Source organism: Microtus oregoni, unplaced genomic scaffold (assembly GCF_018167655.1).
Source record: "Microtus oregoni isolate MIOR12 unplaced genomic scaffold, Mior012 000011F_ref0000422, whole genome shotgun sequence".
Lineage (NCBI taxonomy): Eukaryota > Metazoa > Chordata > Mammalia > Rodentia > Cricetidae > Microtus > Microtus oregoni.
Window position 1 is genome coordinate 12,328,416 of NW_024543070.1, and position 14,970 is coordinate 12,343,385.

A 14,970-nucleotide genomic window follows, 5' to 3' on the forward strand; every position below is an offset into this window, starting at 1 on the left:
TGAATATTTTGTCTTTGTTTGAAAGAAGATGATGACAGTGATAAACCATTTGAAATTTTGTATAGGCTGCGAAAGATAAATACCGTGAACTGGCCACAGAAGGGATGCACAGAGAGCTTGTGTTTCGGTTTATTGAAGTTCAGACAATCCTTCTGGCTCCATTCTGTCCACATTTGTGTGAGCACGTCTGGACACTGCTGGGAAAGGTATGTACATCGCTGGGTTTTAAATGTTAACAATGTGATCGTATGCATGTTGTCTACTATTTAATTCCCATCTGCATTTGTGTATGTTGAGATGTACATTCAAATGCATGTGTAACAAAAAAAGGTGGAAATACTTTAGAGAGAGCTGGAAATAACAGAATGGGGTGATTATGAACAAAGATATAAGGGTATGTTTCCATAAATGCTCTTGTTTTATATAAAACTCCTGGGATATATAGGGCTGCATGTCAAGGATGCTATGTCACATTCATAGTGTGAAGATAAATTCAGTAATCTCCTAGGCTTGCAGATCAGTAGGTTGCTCTGATTCATGTTCCTCTCCAGCCTCCTTAGCCATGCATTTGTGCTTCTCAGTCTTTGAGCATGCGTGGAACTGTGCTAGTGATCTATATGCCGAATAGCCATACTGTTAGTGTTGGACGTATTAATAGGATAAAAACCGAGAGCATGCATAATTTATATAATAATGATTAAATTTAGCAAATTAACATTACATAATTTTCTTTGAAAGTGAGCATATGTGTGTGGGTATTAATATGCTTGTACAAATGGATGCTAATTAAGAATGTAGAGTCAGACTTCACAGCTTGAATTCCAGGGAACATTAGATCAGGGACTGTAGAAGTGTGCTATGTGTAGTCAGGTTTGAACTCGGGGCACACAATTCCAGATGGTAGCCGTGGTGTGAAACTGTAAGCAAGGCCTGGAAAGCAAGTGTTGTTTAATCTCACTCAATCTTTTTTTTTTTTTAAGCCTGATTCAATTATGAATGCCTCATGGCCTGTGGCAGGCCCCGTGGATGAATCCTTGATCCGTTCTTCACAGTATCTCATGGAAGTAGCACATGACCTTAGGTTACGGCTCAAGAATTATATGATGCCAGCTAAAGGAAAGGTGAAGTCATCCTCTAAACAGTTTTTTTTTTTAAAAATAATTTATTTCTTTTATGTGATTGGTGTTTTGGCCTGCATGTATGCCTTTGTGAGCGTGTTGGCTATCCTGGAACTGGAGTTACTGACAGTTGTGAGTTGCCATGTAGGTGCTGGGAATTGAACCCAAGTCTTCTGGAAGAGCAGCCAGTGCTCCCAACCACCAAGCCATTTCTCTAGCCCAGTTTTTAAAAAAGATTATTTCTTACAGTATGTGGTTAGATAGTAAACTAGTGATTAAAATGGGTACTGCTGCGTATACTGCGGACATAGTTCTGGAGCATGTATATTCTCACTGCTAAGAATCTGAAACGTACATATTCCAATTGCTTAAGGGTCTGAAGAATGTATGTTTTAATTCTTAAGGGTTTGAAGGATGTATGTTCTAACTGTTTAAGGGTTTGTAGCGTGTATGTTTTAGCTGTTAAGGGTCTGAAGGATGCATTTCCACCTGTCACGGTGGTTGTCTAGGCACTGAGTGTTCTCGTCTTTGGTTTACATAAGAACCAATGTGTTTTTTCTTCTCCTGTGCAGAAGACTGACAAACAGCCACCACAGAGGCCCTCCCACTGCACTATCTACGTGGCAAAGAACTACCCTCTCTGGCAGCACATCACCCTGTCCGTCCTGCGAAGCCACTTTGAGGTGATATTGAGTTCCCTTACTACTCTTGTGGGAGGATTGTTCTCAGTGTCAATCTACTGTGCCAGGAAAGCTACCCGAATCAAGGACAGAGTCGGTGATTGGCTGACCCTGTTCTCCGTGCTTTCTCCAATCCAAAAGCCCTGGAAATTTTCCTCTGCCCCCCCTTTTCTCTTCCTGTCCCTCTCTATTCGATTTCCTCAGTCCTCCAACATCTCTATGGCTTATCCTCCCGATCAGCCAGTTACTTACAGAGGCCCCGCCATCTGCCTCCTGAGTGTTGGGATTAAAGGTGTGCTACTACTCTTGCCCCTACATTTCTTTCTTTTTAATATTTTTATCTGTATGATTATAGTACGTATAGTTTATTATTTTAAGTTGTTGCCTGCATGTATATATGTCTGTGCACCATGTACATGCCTGTCCACTGGTGATCTATGACAACTGTTTTTTTTTGTGTGTGTGTTATTTTGAATAGATAGAAATGATATTATTTTTGACCTCAGAAACTAGGGAATCTTTCTTCCCCCGACAGGAGAGTATTCAAAAGCAGTCATATTTCAGGGCTAGAGAGATGGCTCTTGTTGAGGATCTGAGTTCGGTTCTTAGTACTTATGTCAGGCAGATCACAGCTGCCTGCAATTGTAGCTCCAGGGGGATTTGATGCTTCTCAGCTCCATGGGCACCTGCTTTCATGTGCACACAGACAGACAGACAGACACACACACACACACACACACACACACACACACACTCACACTCCCCCGAAGTCTTCATATATAATGTTTTGTGTATGAAATGTATTGCTTTCCATTTTAACCTGACCGGTGAAATGAAGGTCTTTGAACTGGAGAGCATCAGCCTTTTACCAGGAGGGGTTGCTTTCATTAGGAAAGGTGATATTCAGTGCACTGCACGTGTGTTTCCTAAGCCGCTGTTCAGAAGCGAGGGTCTTTCTGCATCAGCCACTGAACTTACCCTTCATGGTGCTGGGCTGAGCACCTCCTCCAGCAGCCGCCTTCTGCAGCTGGCACAGTTCCTGCAGGCAGACCCATGGTTTCATATCATCTTTTAAATGCTTCTCTTTACACTCCTCTCCTGCTCCCATTTTTAGGCCAACAGTGGAAAATTGCCTGATAACAAAGTCATTGCTTGTGAACTAGGCAATTTGCCAGAACTGAAGAAATATATGAAGAAAGTTATGCCGTTTGTTGCCATGATTAAGGTAAGTGAGTATGGACTTTGGATAGCTGTGACCATTTGAGAAATGGTTAGCTAGGACAGAAGAGGGAAAGGGAAAAGCCTTCACAGTCTCCCCCAGTGACATGCTGAAATAGCACTCTTCAGTCAGTGGTTGTGAGACATGAACAGTCAGATTTTGAATTTACCTGCAGGGTTGCTGAAAATATTAAAATATGTATTCTGGAAGAAAATTAGGCTTAGAATTGCTGCACTGATTTATTCCTGTGCTCTCCCTTCTCCCTTTACGATTTTGGCAAGAAGTGTGTTCTTTGGGGTCAGTGGATCCCTCTGACATGTCTCCATTTCTGTGGATTAGCTGAGCTGCATGCATTGCAGTGACAGTGGCTACGTTCGGATTAGTGGTTAGAGCAGTAGGCTAGTGAGTTCTTTGTTATGAAAGAGTTGAGTTCTTTAGGATCTCAGTATTAGATTTTTCTTTTATTTTTTTAATTAATTCTTTTGATACAGGGTCTCACCATGTAGTCCTGGCTAACCTAGAACTCTATTTAGATCAGACTGGCCTCAAGCTCACAGAGATCTACCTGCTTCTGCCTCTCTCTTTCTCTACCACTCTTCTCCTCTCTCTCTCCATTTTAATCTGAGACAGGGTTTCTCTGTATAGTCCTTGCTGTCCCGGAACTTGCTTTGTAGACCAGGCTGACCTCAAACTAAGAGATTCTCCTGCCTCTTACTCCTGTATGCTGGGATTAAAGGCATGTGTCCACTTCCAGAAGTAATATATTCTTAAATAATATTTTTGATTTCCCAAGCAAAACATCAGTGGTTTGTAAATGTTGAAGTGATTGATGATGTGAGAATAAGAGAATGGCTTTCTTGGGCTGGGTATGTGGCCATGTAGTAGAGAGCTTGCTTACCATGTCCATAGGTCTGGGTTTGATCCCAGGCACCACATTAAACCAGATGCGATGGTGCACACCTATAATTCCAGTACTTGTGAGGTGGACCCAGGGGGATAAGAATTTCAAGGACCCAAAACCATCCAGGGCTACACAAGAGCCCGTTTCCAAAGAAATCGCCTTTCTAGTACTTTTGTGGGAAAGGAAACAGAACTTAGGTGATCTCTTAGTCCATCTTTTTCTGCATAACAGGTTATTACAGACTGGATAATTTTTTTTTCTTTCTCTTTTTGTGATGTTGGCAGTTAAATGTAGTGCTTTGTCCATGTTAGGCAAGCATCCTACCCATTTGTATGAACACTAGGAGTTCCTTTGTCTTGTGGTTCTGAGGGTTGGGAAGCTAGAGCAGCACTGGCCCCTGCCTTTGTGCTGTGTCCCTACGGGGGAAGGACAGGTGGGCACCTGCAGTGCACACAGGTCAGTAACTCACACTCCCTGTATAAAGGCACTGATCGACTGCAGTTGGTAACCTAAAGCAGAGGACAGTAGAATCATGTGGGGCCACTTTCCCAGGAAGCTAACACATTGTGTTACACAGCTGGAGTTGTACTTACTAAGAAGGATCACTAAGGTTATGTTTTGAGTAGCAAGTATTTAATGTTGAGAAAATAAAGCATAAGAAATTGTTTTTTGAATATGACAAGATTATCTGAATACCTAGATAGTATGATAGTGTCAGTTTTTCTTTAAGCTTTGTAGGCATATCTTTGGGATTTTTAATATTTGTTTTCTTGGAAAATTAAAAAAATATTAGCTAAAGAGATTTTTTTGTAAATTTCTTTGATTTCTGTGGTTTGTACAATAAGTCATCTAAATGCACAGTTTTAAAACCGTGTTTATTTTCAGTGCCTGAAAATCCCATACCTTCCAGTGTTTTCAGTACTTCCTTAAATCTTACTTTACATGGTAATTATTTTGAGCAGGTAATTTCTTTAACAAGCAAACATAGATAAGGGAAACCCATTGAGTCAAAAGCCTTTCCTTTACCTGATGAAATGTAAAACATTTCTTATCAATGATTGATTACTTAATGACAGATTCTTTTAAGCATGTTTTTAATATGATTTTGTTTTTCAAAATCATTTGGCTCTTAGGAAAATATGGAGAAGAAAGGGCCTCGAGTCTTGGATTTACAGTTGGAATTTGATGAGCAGGCAGTACTTACGGAGAATATAGTCTACCTAACCAATTCTCTTGAGGTAAGAGGGCCAGGAATTGTATAGCTAGTTACTGTGGTTTCCTATAAAGCTACAGTCCAACTCTACAGCCTGTTAGGATACGTTTCATAAACATCACATTCAATCTTTAGAACTTTTACTAAATATATAATTAAATGTTTTTCAGATGAAAGTAGATGAGTGGATATAAAAGTCGCAGAAAGAATGATCTGTCACCTTACTCATTTATCAGTTACCTTATATGTAAAACATGGGCTGCGTGTAGCTCGGGATTCTCTCTGGATTATCTTTAAAGTACTTAGGAGAATCCATGCATGTGTTTTTGTCCCAGTTTCAGATCTCAGAGTTACAGAATTGACTTAATTATCATCTGTGGTCCCGGTCCATTCTCAGTCACAGCTTACACGGAATCTAAAAATGCCTTCCCTTAGCTGAGGCAAAAGGAAAACTAATTTGCTTGAGAATACTGCTGGAAGACTCAGAATGTGGTTCTAATGATAGTGAAGACACTGAAACCACGTAGGTTTAGAGCGACTGAGGACTGTTTCAGGACCACAGAGCTGAAGGAGAGTTCTATGTGAGGATTTGTTTTATTTGTCATCCCTGCTCATTTGCCACTGGTGATTGACCCCAGGCCTTATGCTGGCTAGGCCTGTGGATCATGAAGTCCAGGATTAGTAGACGTCTGTATTGTGTATATCTCCAAATGCTCATATGTAGGTCAGAAACTCCTTTTGGTCCTTTTCATGTGGACAGTAGGCACACACCTCAGAGTCATCTATTCAGAAATCTGCAGTGTGTTATATTACTGAGCTATTCTTCTGCTTATGTGGCATCTGAAATGATAAACTTTGGAGCTTCTGTTGTTTAGGTGGAAGCTTTCATGCTGGTGGGTAGAGCCAGATTCTGGTATGACACAGTTGTGTAAAGAACAATGCCATGAAACAGCTAAGATGAATGTTGATAACAGATTGTAGATTTCATTTAACATTTATAAGGAAAACAATAAAATTGTGCAGATCATTTCATATTAAGTGAAGCTGAGATGAATGAAATGAAGTGGTGATTAATTTGTCATACTAAGTGCTACTCATGACTTTTGTTTCCCCATCCATTTAGCTAGAACATATAGAAGTCAAGTTTGCCTCTGAAGCAGAAGATAAAGTCAGGGAAGACTGTTGTCCTGGGAAGCCGCTTAATGTTTTCAGAACAGAAGTAAGTTGAAGAAGCCGTATTGAATCATTGCCTCTTAGGCTTAGACAAGAGCAGCACCCGTCGTTCATAGGTGGAAGGAAGTGAATCTGAAGGGTTAGAAATGGGGCAGAACATAGGTGTTCTGTTGCTCTGGCTTGTGCAGTACTAGTTATATTGTATGGTAGTATTGTTTATTATTTGTAGTTGTAAAAAACAAAGTAAGATGTTCTGAACCTGGGTTTTTTGTTTTATTTTGTTTTGTTGGGTTTTTTTGTTTGTTTGTTTGTTTTTTTGGTTTTTGAGACATGGTTTCTCTGCATAGCCTTGGCTGTCCTGGAACTTACTCTGTAGTCCAGGTTAGCCTTAAATTTAAAGAGTTCTGCCCGCCTCTGCCTCCCGAGTGCTGGGATTAAAGGCATATGCACCCCCGCCCAGCTCTGAACCTGATTTTTACTCAAAGAAAGAAAGAAAAGGGTAAAACTTTTAAACAGTGACAAAACTTTCGAATGTCCTATTCCGCCTACTTAGCTGTTGTGCAAGCTTTTTTGCTTTTTGGTTTAGACCAGGCAGGTTCATCAACTTAATGCTAGAATTGTCTCCTACCTCTTATTTTTTGGTAGAAGTGTTAAAGTCTTATAGATGCTGTTTAGCCTCCAAGAATCCGTTCAGATTTGTACTACAATTATGACTCCTTAATATCCTAATAGAGCACTTAGGAATGTTGTTCCTTTGACCATATTTAATTGAAAATAGTGGTTTATTTTGGAAGAGTAGGGTAATCATATTCATGGAGACCTTCTGAGTTTATTTTGTGATCATTCTCTCATCGTCTTGCAGTGTGGCTTGTAGAAGTGCAGTCATTTGGCCCACAGAAATGAGTAAATAAAATAGTGTTCTTTATAGAGCTGTAATGTTCCCTTGGGGGATGGAAGCCATGTCTATAAAGTGTTTCTTGCGGTGCCTGACCTGCAGTAGAGAGGTTGAACAAGCGATGGTAGTCATGGGAGAGAAAATGCTGTTATTGTTACAGTCTGTCAGCAGGGTTGGTACATGCAGCTGTAGTCTGTTTCCCAAGCCCTCTGGGTGGAAACATGAGCTCACCCAGTTTTTCTGTCGTGTCTTGTCATGATTTTATGCAGAATTAGAAATGTCTTTAGTGGGTATTGAAAATATAGTAGAGATTGCCCTTATTTTTGGCAGTATTCAAGTTTAATGTGTCATAACTTATATCTTTACTCTCCTAGCCTGGTGTGTCAATCTTCCTAGTAAATCCCCAGCCATCCAATGGCCACTTCTCAACTAGAATCGATGTCAGGCAAGGAGACAGCTGTGATTCCATAATCAGACGCTTAATGAAAATGGACCGAGGAATCAAAGGTAAAATCTTTCCCTTGAAGCTCCTACGTAGCAGAAGCTCATGTATGGATGAGTTGTAAGTCGAAGGGACAGAAAGAGCTCTTCTGACAGCTGTGTAACACCGTGGGAAGAGAATTGAGCCCCAAACTGGAAACCTAGATTTTTTTTTGGTCTTGCTTGGGCTTAGGTAGTTTGGTAACTTTGTGTCACGTAAATGCCTAGCTGGTTCTCTTTCAGTGTTGTGAGTTCTTTGAATTGGATAGTTTTTTCAGTATCCTGTCTGGTTCTAAATTACAACAAGTGATTTATGTCTTTTAGAGGTAATTCAAATTTAGAAACATATACCCTTACTATTCTAGACTAAGTTGTCCAGCTGGGTCTCTTCCTAGGGAAAGAGGAGAATTAGAATGAGGTTTTGAGATCCTCCATGCATTAGTGTATTGATCCTTTTACAAATTCAACATAACTATCATCATCGTCATCATCATCATCGTCATCGTCATCCTCATCCTCATCCCCCTTGTATAGCTAGTGGAATAGAAGCTCACAAAGGGAAATTACTCAGCTGGAAAATCTCAAGCCTAGAATTCAAACTGTTGGATTCCAAACCTTCTGGTTTTTTTCTTTTAAACTGTGTTTCTCTAGGCAAAATACATATACAATCTCAATTTCTGATCTAGATTAGAAGTATATGTTCTGTGATTAAATTCAATATAAACACCCTCTCCCCTCCCCTGAAGGTCTTACTATGCAACCCTGGCTGGCTTGAGACCTGCTATGTAGACCAGATTTTCTGAAACTCACAGAGATCTGCCCGCCTCTGCCTCTCAGTGCTGTGGCCTTCCTTTTCAGTACCCAGTGTATTTGTTAGTTTTCTTGTTGCTATGAAAAAATACCTGACAAGAAGCAACCTAAGAGGGGAAAGACTGATTCTGATTCCCAGTTTGAGGGTGTAGAGGATAGTGGCAAAGACCTGGCGGGCCGTTGCCCAGGATCTTGAAGCACTGGTCACAGTACATTTGCTGTCAGGAAGCAGGCGGGAGAGCCTTTGATGCTCAGCTGTCTTCTCTCTGTTCTCCTTCTGAGTCAGCCTGGGACCCGAGTCCACGGGCCAGTGCCACCCACATTCAGAGTCGGACTTCTCTCCTCAGCTGAACGTCTATGGAAATGCCCTTACATATCCAGATTTGTGCTCCCCTGATTTTTAATGCTGTCAGGTTAGTGAAAATGACCCATCACTCTAGCCAGGTCCAGGAGTGGACACGAGAGGCAGCTTAGTGTGTCTCTAGGACTTTTCTTCAGGATTATAAAGATTGACTAATGTTGATGTTCATCTTTTAGGTGATATCTGTCTCTCCCATTTCTCCCATCTCTTCTCCCTCATTGTCTATTTTCAGACAGACTCTTACTGTGAAGCCCTAGATGACTTGAAACTCGCCATGTAGACCAGGCTGGCTTTGAACCTGTGGCAGTTCTGCCTCTGCCTCCTAACTGCTGGAATTACAAATGTGTGCCCCCAGGATTGGTCTTCTTATTTAATTTTATGTATTCATTTCTTTGTAGTGCTGGGTTTGAATCTAGGTTCTTGTACATGCTAGGCAGGGATCTCCCGTTGAGTTAGATCTCATTTTTAATGACTCTTACTTGTTACGTATGTGCAGTGCACATACATGGTCAGACTTCGGTCATCAGGCTTGTGTACACCTGTACCTTCAGAGCCGTCTTGCTGGCCCTCTTTTCTTTTTGATAGCAATCAAAAATGTGTTAGTTTGGGTAACCTGTTGCCTCTTCCTGTTTCCTTCTAGTCCTTTTTGACCATTCTTCACTGTCCCACCTATTCTAGGTACTTCACAGAAGTAGTATTGGTCTTTTATTTTAAAGATTCAATATGTTGTATTAGTAAGCTTTTGTGTGTGTGTGTGTGTGTGTGTGTGTGTGTGTGTGTAAAGACATGACTTCTCACTCTTGTCCAGCGCTGACCTGACTGAAGCAGTTTCCTCCCTGGCCTCCTGAGTAGCTGCAACTACAGGCATGGGCTACTTTGCCCAGCAGCAGTTTTCCTTTAACTAAGCAAACTGTCTCCGATGGGCTGACATGAGAAGCCAGCTCAGTCTGTAAAGTGCTTATTGCACAGATGTGAGACCTGGGTTTGGATCCCAGCACCAATATTCCAAATCGAAGAAAACCAGCCAGGTGCAGTAACATGTACCATAACCCCAAAGCTGAGGGGATGAGGGGAGACAGATGGCATTCAGGTATCCAGCCAGTCCAGCTGAAACAGCAAGCTCCAGGTTCTTAATAAATAATAAGGTGGAGAGTGACAGAGGAAGACACTCAGCATCGACCTTCACATACACATATGAGTTCACCCGCATACATGCATATACTACACACACAAAAGCTTACTAATACAACATATCGAATCTTTAAAATAAAAGACCAGTTTTCCAAGATTCATCCGTGTTCTTAAAGATTTGTTCTTTATTTTATGTGTGTATGTATGTGTCTGAGTCTATGAATGTTCACAATATGAGTGAAGGTGTCCATGGAGGCCAGAAAGAGGTGTCAGATCTCCTGTAACTGGAGTTACAGGTGATTGTGGTGCTGGGAACTGAACCTGGGTCTTCTGCAAGGTCAACAAGTGTCTTAGTTATTGAGTCATCTCTCTAGCTCATATAGGCATTTATTTCCCGGTGAAATACCACAGAATGGTACGTATGCCTTTGGAGCAAATAAGCAGGACTTGAAAATTTGAAAGTATGAATATCTAGGAAGCCATGTTCTGTCTCTTCATATTTGTATTGCTTTTGTTCAGTCTTCAACAAATTTTCTAATAGGAAGAATACATAGTCCTTAAAGCCATTAGAATGGCTTTTAAAGAAAACCGGTATTTGTGGGAACTCATGGGATCTTATTATGAGGTTGTGGTATACTAGAGGATGTGTTTCTGCATTGAAAATTGTATTGCAAAGTATTAAATTGGGGGCAATGAGATTCCTCAGTGAGCTAAGGCACTTGTTAAGCTGATGACCTTGGTCCCTATCTTGTCATGGAAGAAGAGAAACCTAATTGTCATCTGAATTACACATGTGTGCTATGGCATGCATACACAAAGATTCACAAAATAAATAAATGTAATAATTTTTATTTATTTTTTTGGAGGGGGGGGTTTCCAGGCAGGGTTTCTCTGTATAGCCCTGACCACCCAGGAACTGGCTCTATAGAACAGGCTAGCCTTGAATTCAGATTAGCCTGCCTTTGCCTTCTGAGTGCTGGAATTAAAGTTGTGCACCATCGCTGCCTGGCAATTTTTTTAAAGATGTTTAAATTCCTATTAAAGGTACTCCGTGCACTGACTGGGTTCCTCAGAACTGTGCTGGCATTACTGTCTATTTGTTGCCTTTTCTCATGGAGCCTCTGATATCGTTCTTTTTATTTTACAAGCTATGAATATATCCAGTGAGTATGAATCAGTTTTAAGTTTCGTGTTAGTTGCTGCTATAAATTTGGAAAATGGATAGATGTATTAGCGAAGTTCGAAATTGGTATTTGTGTGAGAATCACCAGAAGGGATCTAACCTTGATACTTTCAGTGGGCCTTCGTGTTCCTTTGATATGTATGAGGGTTGAGCATATTGAGTATGTAGGATAGAAAAACAGTTCAATTCAATAACACACTTCATAGTCTGTCTGCTGCACTAGCCAGCGAGCAGTCCAATTAGTGCCAATTGTATTGAGGGTGATTATGATCGAGGGCTGGGAGAAACTCTCTCAAACCATCATTTCCCTCCACAAAGGCCACTGAGCAACTCTTGATGATAATGACTTTAAATCACTCACACCTATGCCACATATGAACTAATAACTCGGAGGTGAGAGACTCCATTTCATATTACCAGTCCCCAGGGACTTTCAGTCGCTCTTATCTTTTCTCTAAGTGCCTTAAATCTTGTGTAGTTGCAGGCTTAAATTTCAACATTTTCAGTGATGAGAGAGATCTAGGATAAGAATAGATAGGAAGGCCACTAAGAAAACCCTACGAATTTATTGGCAGTAATGAACCACATGGCAAAACATGAAAGCAAATGCGTTTTGTCACTTAGAAGGCTGATTGAGTGTTAAGGTTTCTTTGAAATAGTTTGAATTAGAATTGGTTGAAATGATGAGGGGAGACTGTGAGAGAGAGCTGCAGTGAATGTGTAAAACCTGCTGGCAGAACTTGTTACAGTTTCTATAGCAAAATATTTGGTGCCACTGATGTTCCAGTGAAACTGCAATAGCTGTTACCATGGATTGTACCCGCCCAGACAAGATGAAGGCTTGCGGAAGACTGCTGTCTCTCCTGTTTGAGGTTTCAGGGCTTGTGCTCTGTCTTGGAGCAGAAACTCGGAATACTCGCAGGCAGGGTTTGCTTTTATGGCAGATGCAGGTAATTGCTCTGTAAGCCCTGAGAGCTCTTCTCTAAACTTGCTGCCTTTCAGTCTTTGTTTCCCAGAGAGAGGAGAATGCCTGGAAGACTTGTACTCTGGGTATGACTGCCAGCCGCATTAATGTCTTCTTTGATCTCTTATCCCTTATAGAGCTAAGCTTTGTCCTCTTGAGACGCCATGAGGGGATGTAGCTCACAGACCACCCAGTGATCATTTTAGAAAAGCTTGGAAGTAATGTAGGAAATGTCATTTGGGGAGGGGCAGGTGAAGCATAGCTGACCACACTGCTCGGAATGACATAGACCTAGGACGAGCGTTTGTGCCAGTGTTTCCCCCGTATATAAGCAAAATTGTTTGATGTTGAAAGTCTCAGAATTGCTTAAATAAATTTTTTGATTAGATTGTTGAATCATAAATTTATCCATAGGATAAGTGCTTGTTTGATTTTGGGTTGCTGTTTTCTGTTTTTGTTTGTGAGGAGCTGTATGACGAGGTTGCACAACAGTAGACCAGATGCCAGTCAGATTAGAGCTCATCTCAAAGTTGCCCCTCTCTCTACCCCCTCCTTCTCTTCCTGGTTCTCATCAACTTGTGCTATAAGCACTTCTTGTCTCTTGAACAACAGAAGAAATAGGTAGTCCTGCTTTTCACAGTGATCATGACTCCTCCAAAAATAGCTCAGAGAAGGTCCTTCACCAGCAGAGTGCGTCCAGAGCACCAGAGGCTTGGGGGAGCATGTAAAGGTGATGTAAACCGTAGGTTAGCACTTAAAAAAGAACACTATTCTTCTTCCCCCTTGGTCTGGTGTTCAGATGTGTTACACAGACGCTCTGACTGTTTGGTTCAGGTATAAAGCTGGGAGGGGATGAAGTTTACAAGATGCTAGCTTTGCTTCTGAGGCCGGGTCCTAAGAATCTGATGAAAATGCCTGTGTTTGGCTGTTATGAGATTGTGTCAGTGACTATATGCAGATACTCATGTTGGTGATCTCTTTTGCTATAGATCTTTCCAAAGTGAAACTGATGCGGTTTGACAATCCTCTGCTGGGGCCTCGAAGCGTTCCGGTCCTCGGGAGGGAACACAGTGAGAAGACGCTCATTTCTGAGAGTGCCGTTTTTCATGTGGACCTAGAGAGCAAGAAAGTTCACCTCACTGAGAACGGGCTACGCATGGATATTGGCGACACAATGGTCTATCTGGTTCACTGAGAAAACTCGTGCAAATTGGAGATTTAATGTGATTTCTAAGTTACTTCTGCCTTGAGACTCTCAAGCTAGATCTAAATAGACTTCATTTCTAACTGCTGGATTCTTTATGTAATCATAATTATACCAATTCATCTTTGATTTCTAAATCTAATAAACTTCGCATTTTTTTCACCTTTGGGCCTCTAAGAGAAATGGTTTGTGCTACATTATTTATTTTTAACACATAATTCTGTTTCCTAGGAGTTTTTAATCTTTACACAAAAGTATCAGGATGCCCCTTTTTGGGTCTGTGTTTTATGTTTCAGAAAGGGTCTCACTGTAGCCCAGGCTGGCTTCAGAGCTCATGATCCTCTTGACTCAGTTTCCTGAATGCTGGGATTCTAAGCATGTCCACTGTGCCCTCTTGTTGGTGTGTCCCTTTTATGAATTATGCTTTTTACTGTTTATGCAGGTTAAGGAGCATCATAGCTCTTGATAACATAATTGTTTAGATGACCTGCAGTGGTGGTGCACGCCTTTAATCCCAGAACTCAGGAGGCAGAGGCAGAGGCAGGAGGATCTCTGGTTCCAGGACAGCCTGGTCTACAGTGAAGTTCCAGTACAGACAAGGCTACACAGAGAAACCCTGTGTTGAAATGAACATGCAAAAAGAAAAGGAAAAGACAGTAGTGAGTAGGCTAGTTCCATTTCTTACTTTTATGAGTGTGATGTGAGCATGTGTGTAGTGGATGTGCATGTATGTGTGGAGAACTCTATGCACATGCTTATGTGCCAGACAGAAGAGGACACTGGGTGTTTTGCTGTTACTCTCTGTTTTATTCCCGTGAGACATGATCTGCCCCTGAACCTGAGCTAGACTAGGAGTTATGGATCCCAAGGAAACATTTTTGTTTTTCAATTTACTCTTATTATTGTGTGTCTATGTATGGTGTGTGTCTGTATGTGGAGGGGGTATTTGTACCATGGTGTGTGCATGTTGATTAGGGGACAAATGTCTGTATCTGCTTTTCCATCAGTTGCTTTTTGTTTTGTTTTTCGAGAGAGAGTTTCTCTGTGTAGCTCTGACTGTCCCGGAAATCACTCTATAGATCAGGTTGGCCACAAACTCACAGAGATCCTCCTGCCTCTGCCTCCTGCATGTTGGGATTAAAGGCAGGCACCACTATGCCCAGCTCTATATGTGGTTTTAATTATACCATTTGTTGTTTTTTTATGTCCAGCTTTATGGTTTTCTTTAAAAAAAATTGTTCTATTTTCAACTTAGTGCACTTGTGTGCCCTGAGTGTGGGTTTATGCACGTGCGTGTGCGTCTGTGCCTGTGGAGGCCGGAAGACAGCTTCATTTCCTGGAGCAGGAGGGAAAGGCCACTGGGAGCCAGCTCTAGAAACAAGAGTTTTTAACTGCTGAGCCATCACTCTAGCCTGCTGCTTTTTCTTTTTTAAATAAGTAAAATACATGGCTTGAAAGTCAAAGCTATATCCGTTCACAAAACTCTCACGCTGTGTTTCCACTTAATAGCTAAACATTATTATCTAATTTCTTGGTTATGTTTTCTATATCTCTTTCCAAAAGAAGCAATTAATTTATTTATGTTTTAATTTCCTTTTTCTAATATAGTAGGAAATATTTTTCTCTAAAATTATATAT

General features: G+C 41.1%; 1 protein-coding gene across 1 annotated transcript in view; it reads left to right on the forward strand.

Annotated features, from left to right (window-relative positions):
- Positions 1–13,494, forward strand: part of LOC121453303 (leucine--tRNA ligase, cytoplasmic) — a 50,915-nt gene extending 37,421 nt beyond the window's left edge. Inside the window, exons 25-32 of the mRNA XM_041659966.1 lie at positions 66–206; positions 981–1,121; positions 1,691–1,801; positions 2,913–3,023; positions 5,052–5,156; positions 6,255–6,350; positions 7,574–7,706; positions 13,118–13,494. Coding sequence (XP_041515900.1) covers positions 66–206; positions 981–1,121; positions 1,691–1,801; positions 2,913–3,023; positions 5,052–5,156; positions 6,255–6,350; positions 7,574–7,706; positions 13,118–13,323 — 1,044 coding nt within the window. The 3' untranslated portion in view covers positions 13,324–13,494. The remainder of the gene's footprint in view (positions 1–65; positions 207–980; positions 1,122–1,690; positions 1,802–2,912; positions 3,024–5,051; positions 5,157–6,254; positions 6,351–7,573; positions 7,707–13,117) is intronic.
- Positions 13,495–14,970: the final 1,476 nt, after the last annotated feature.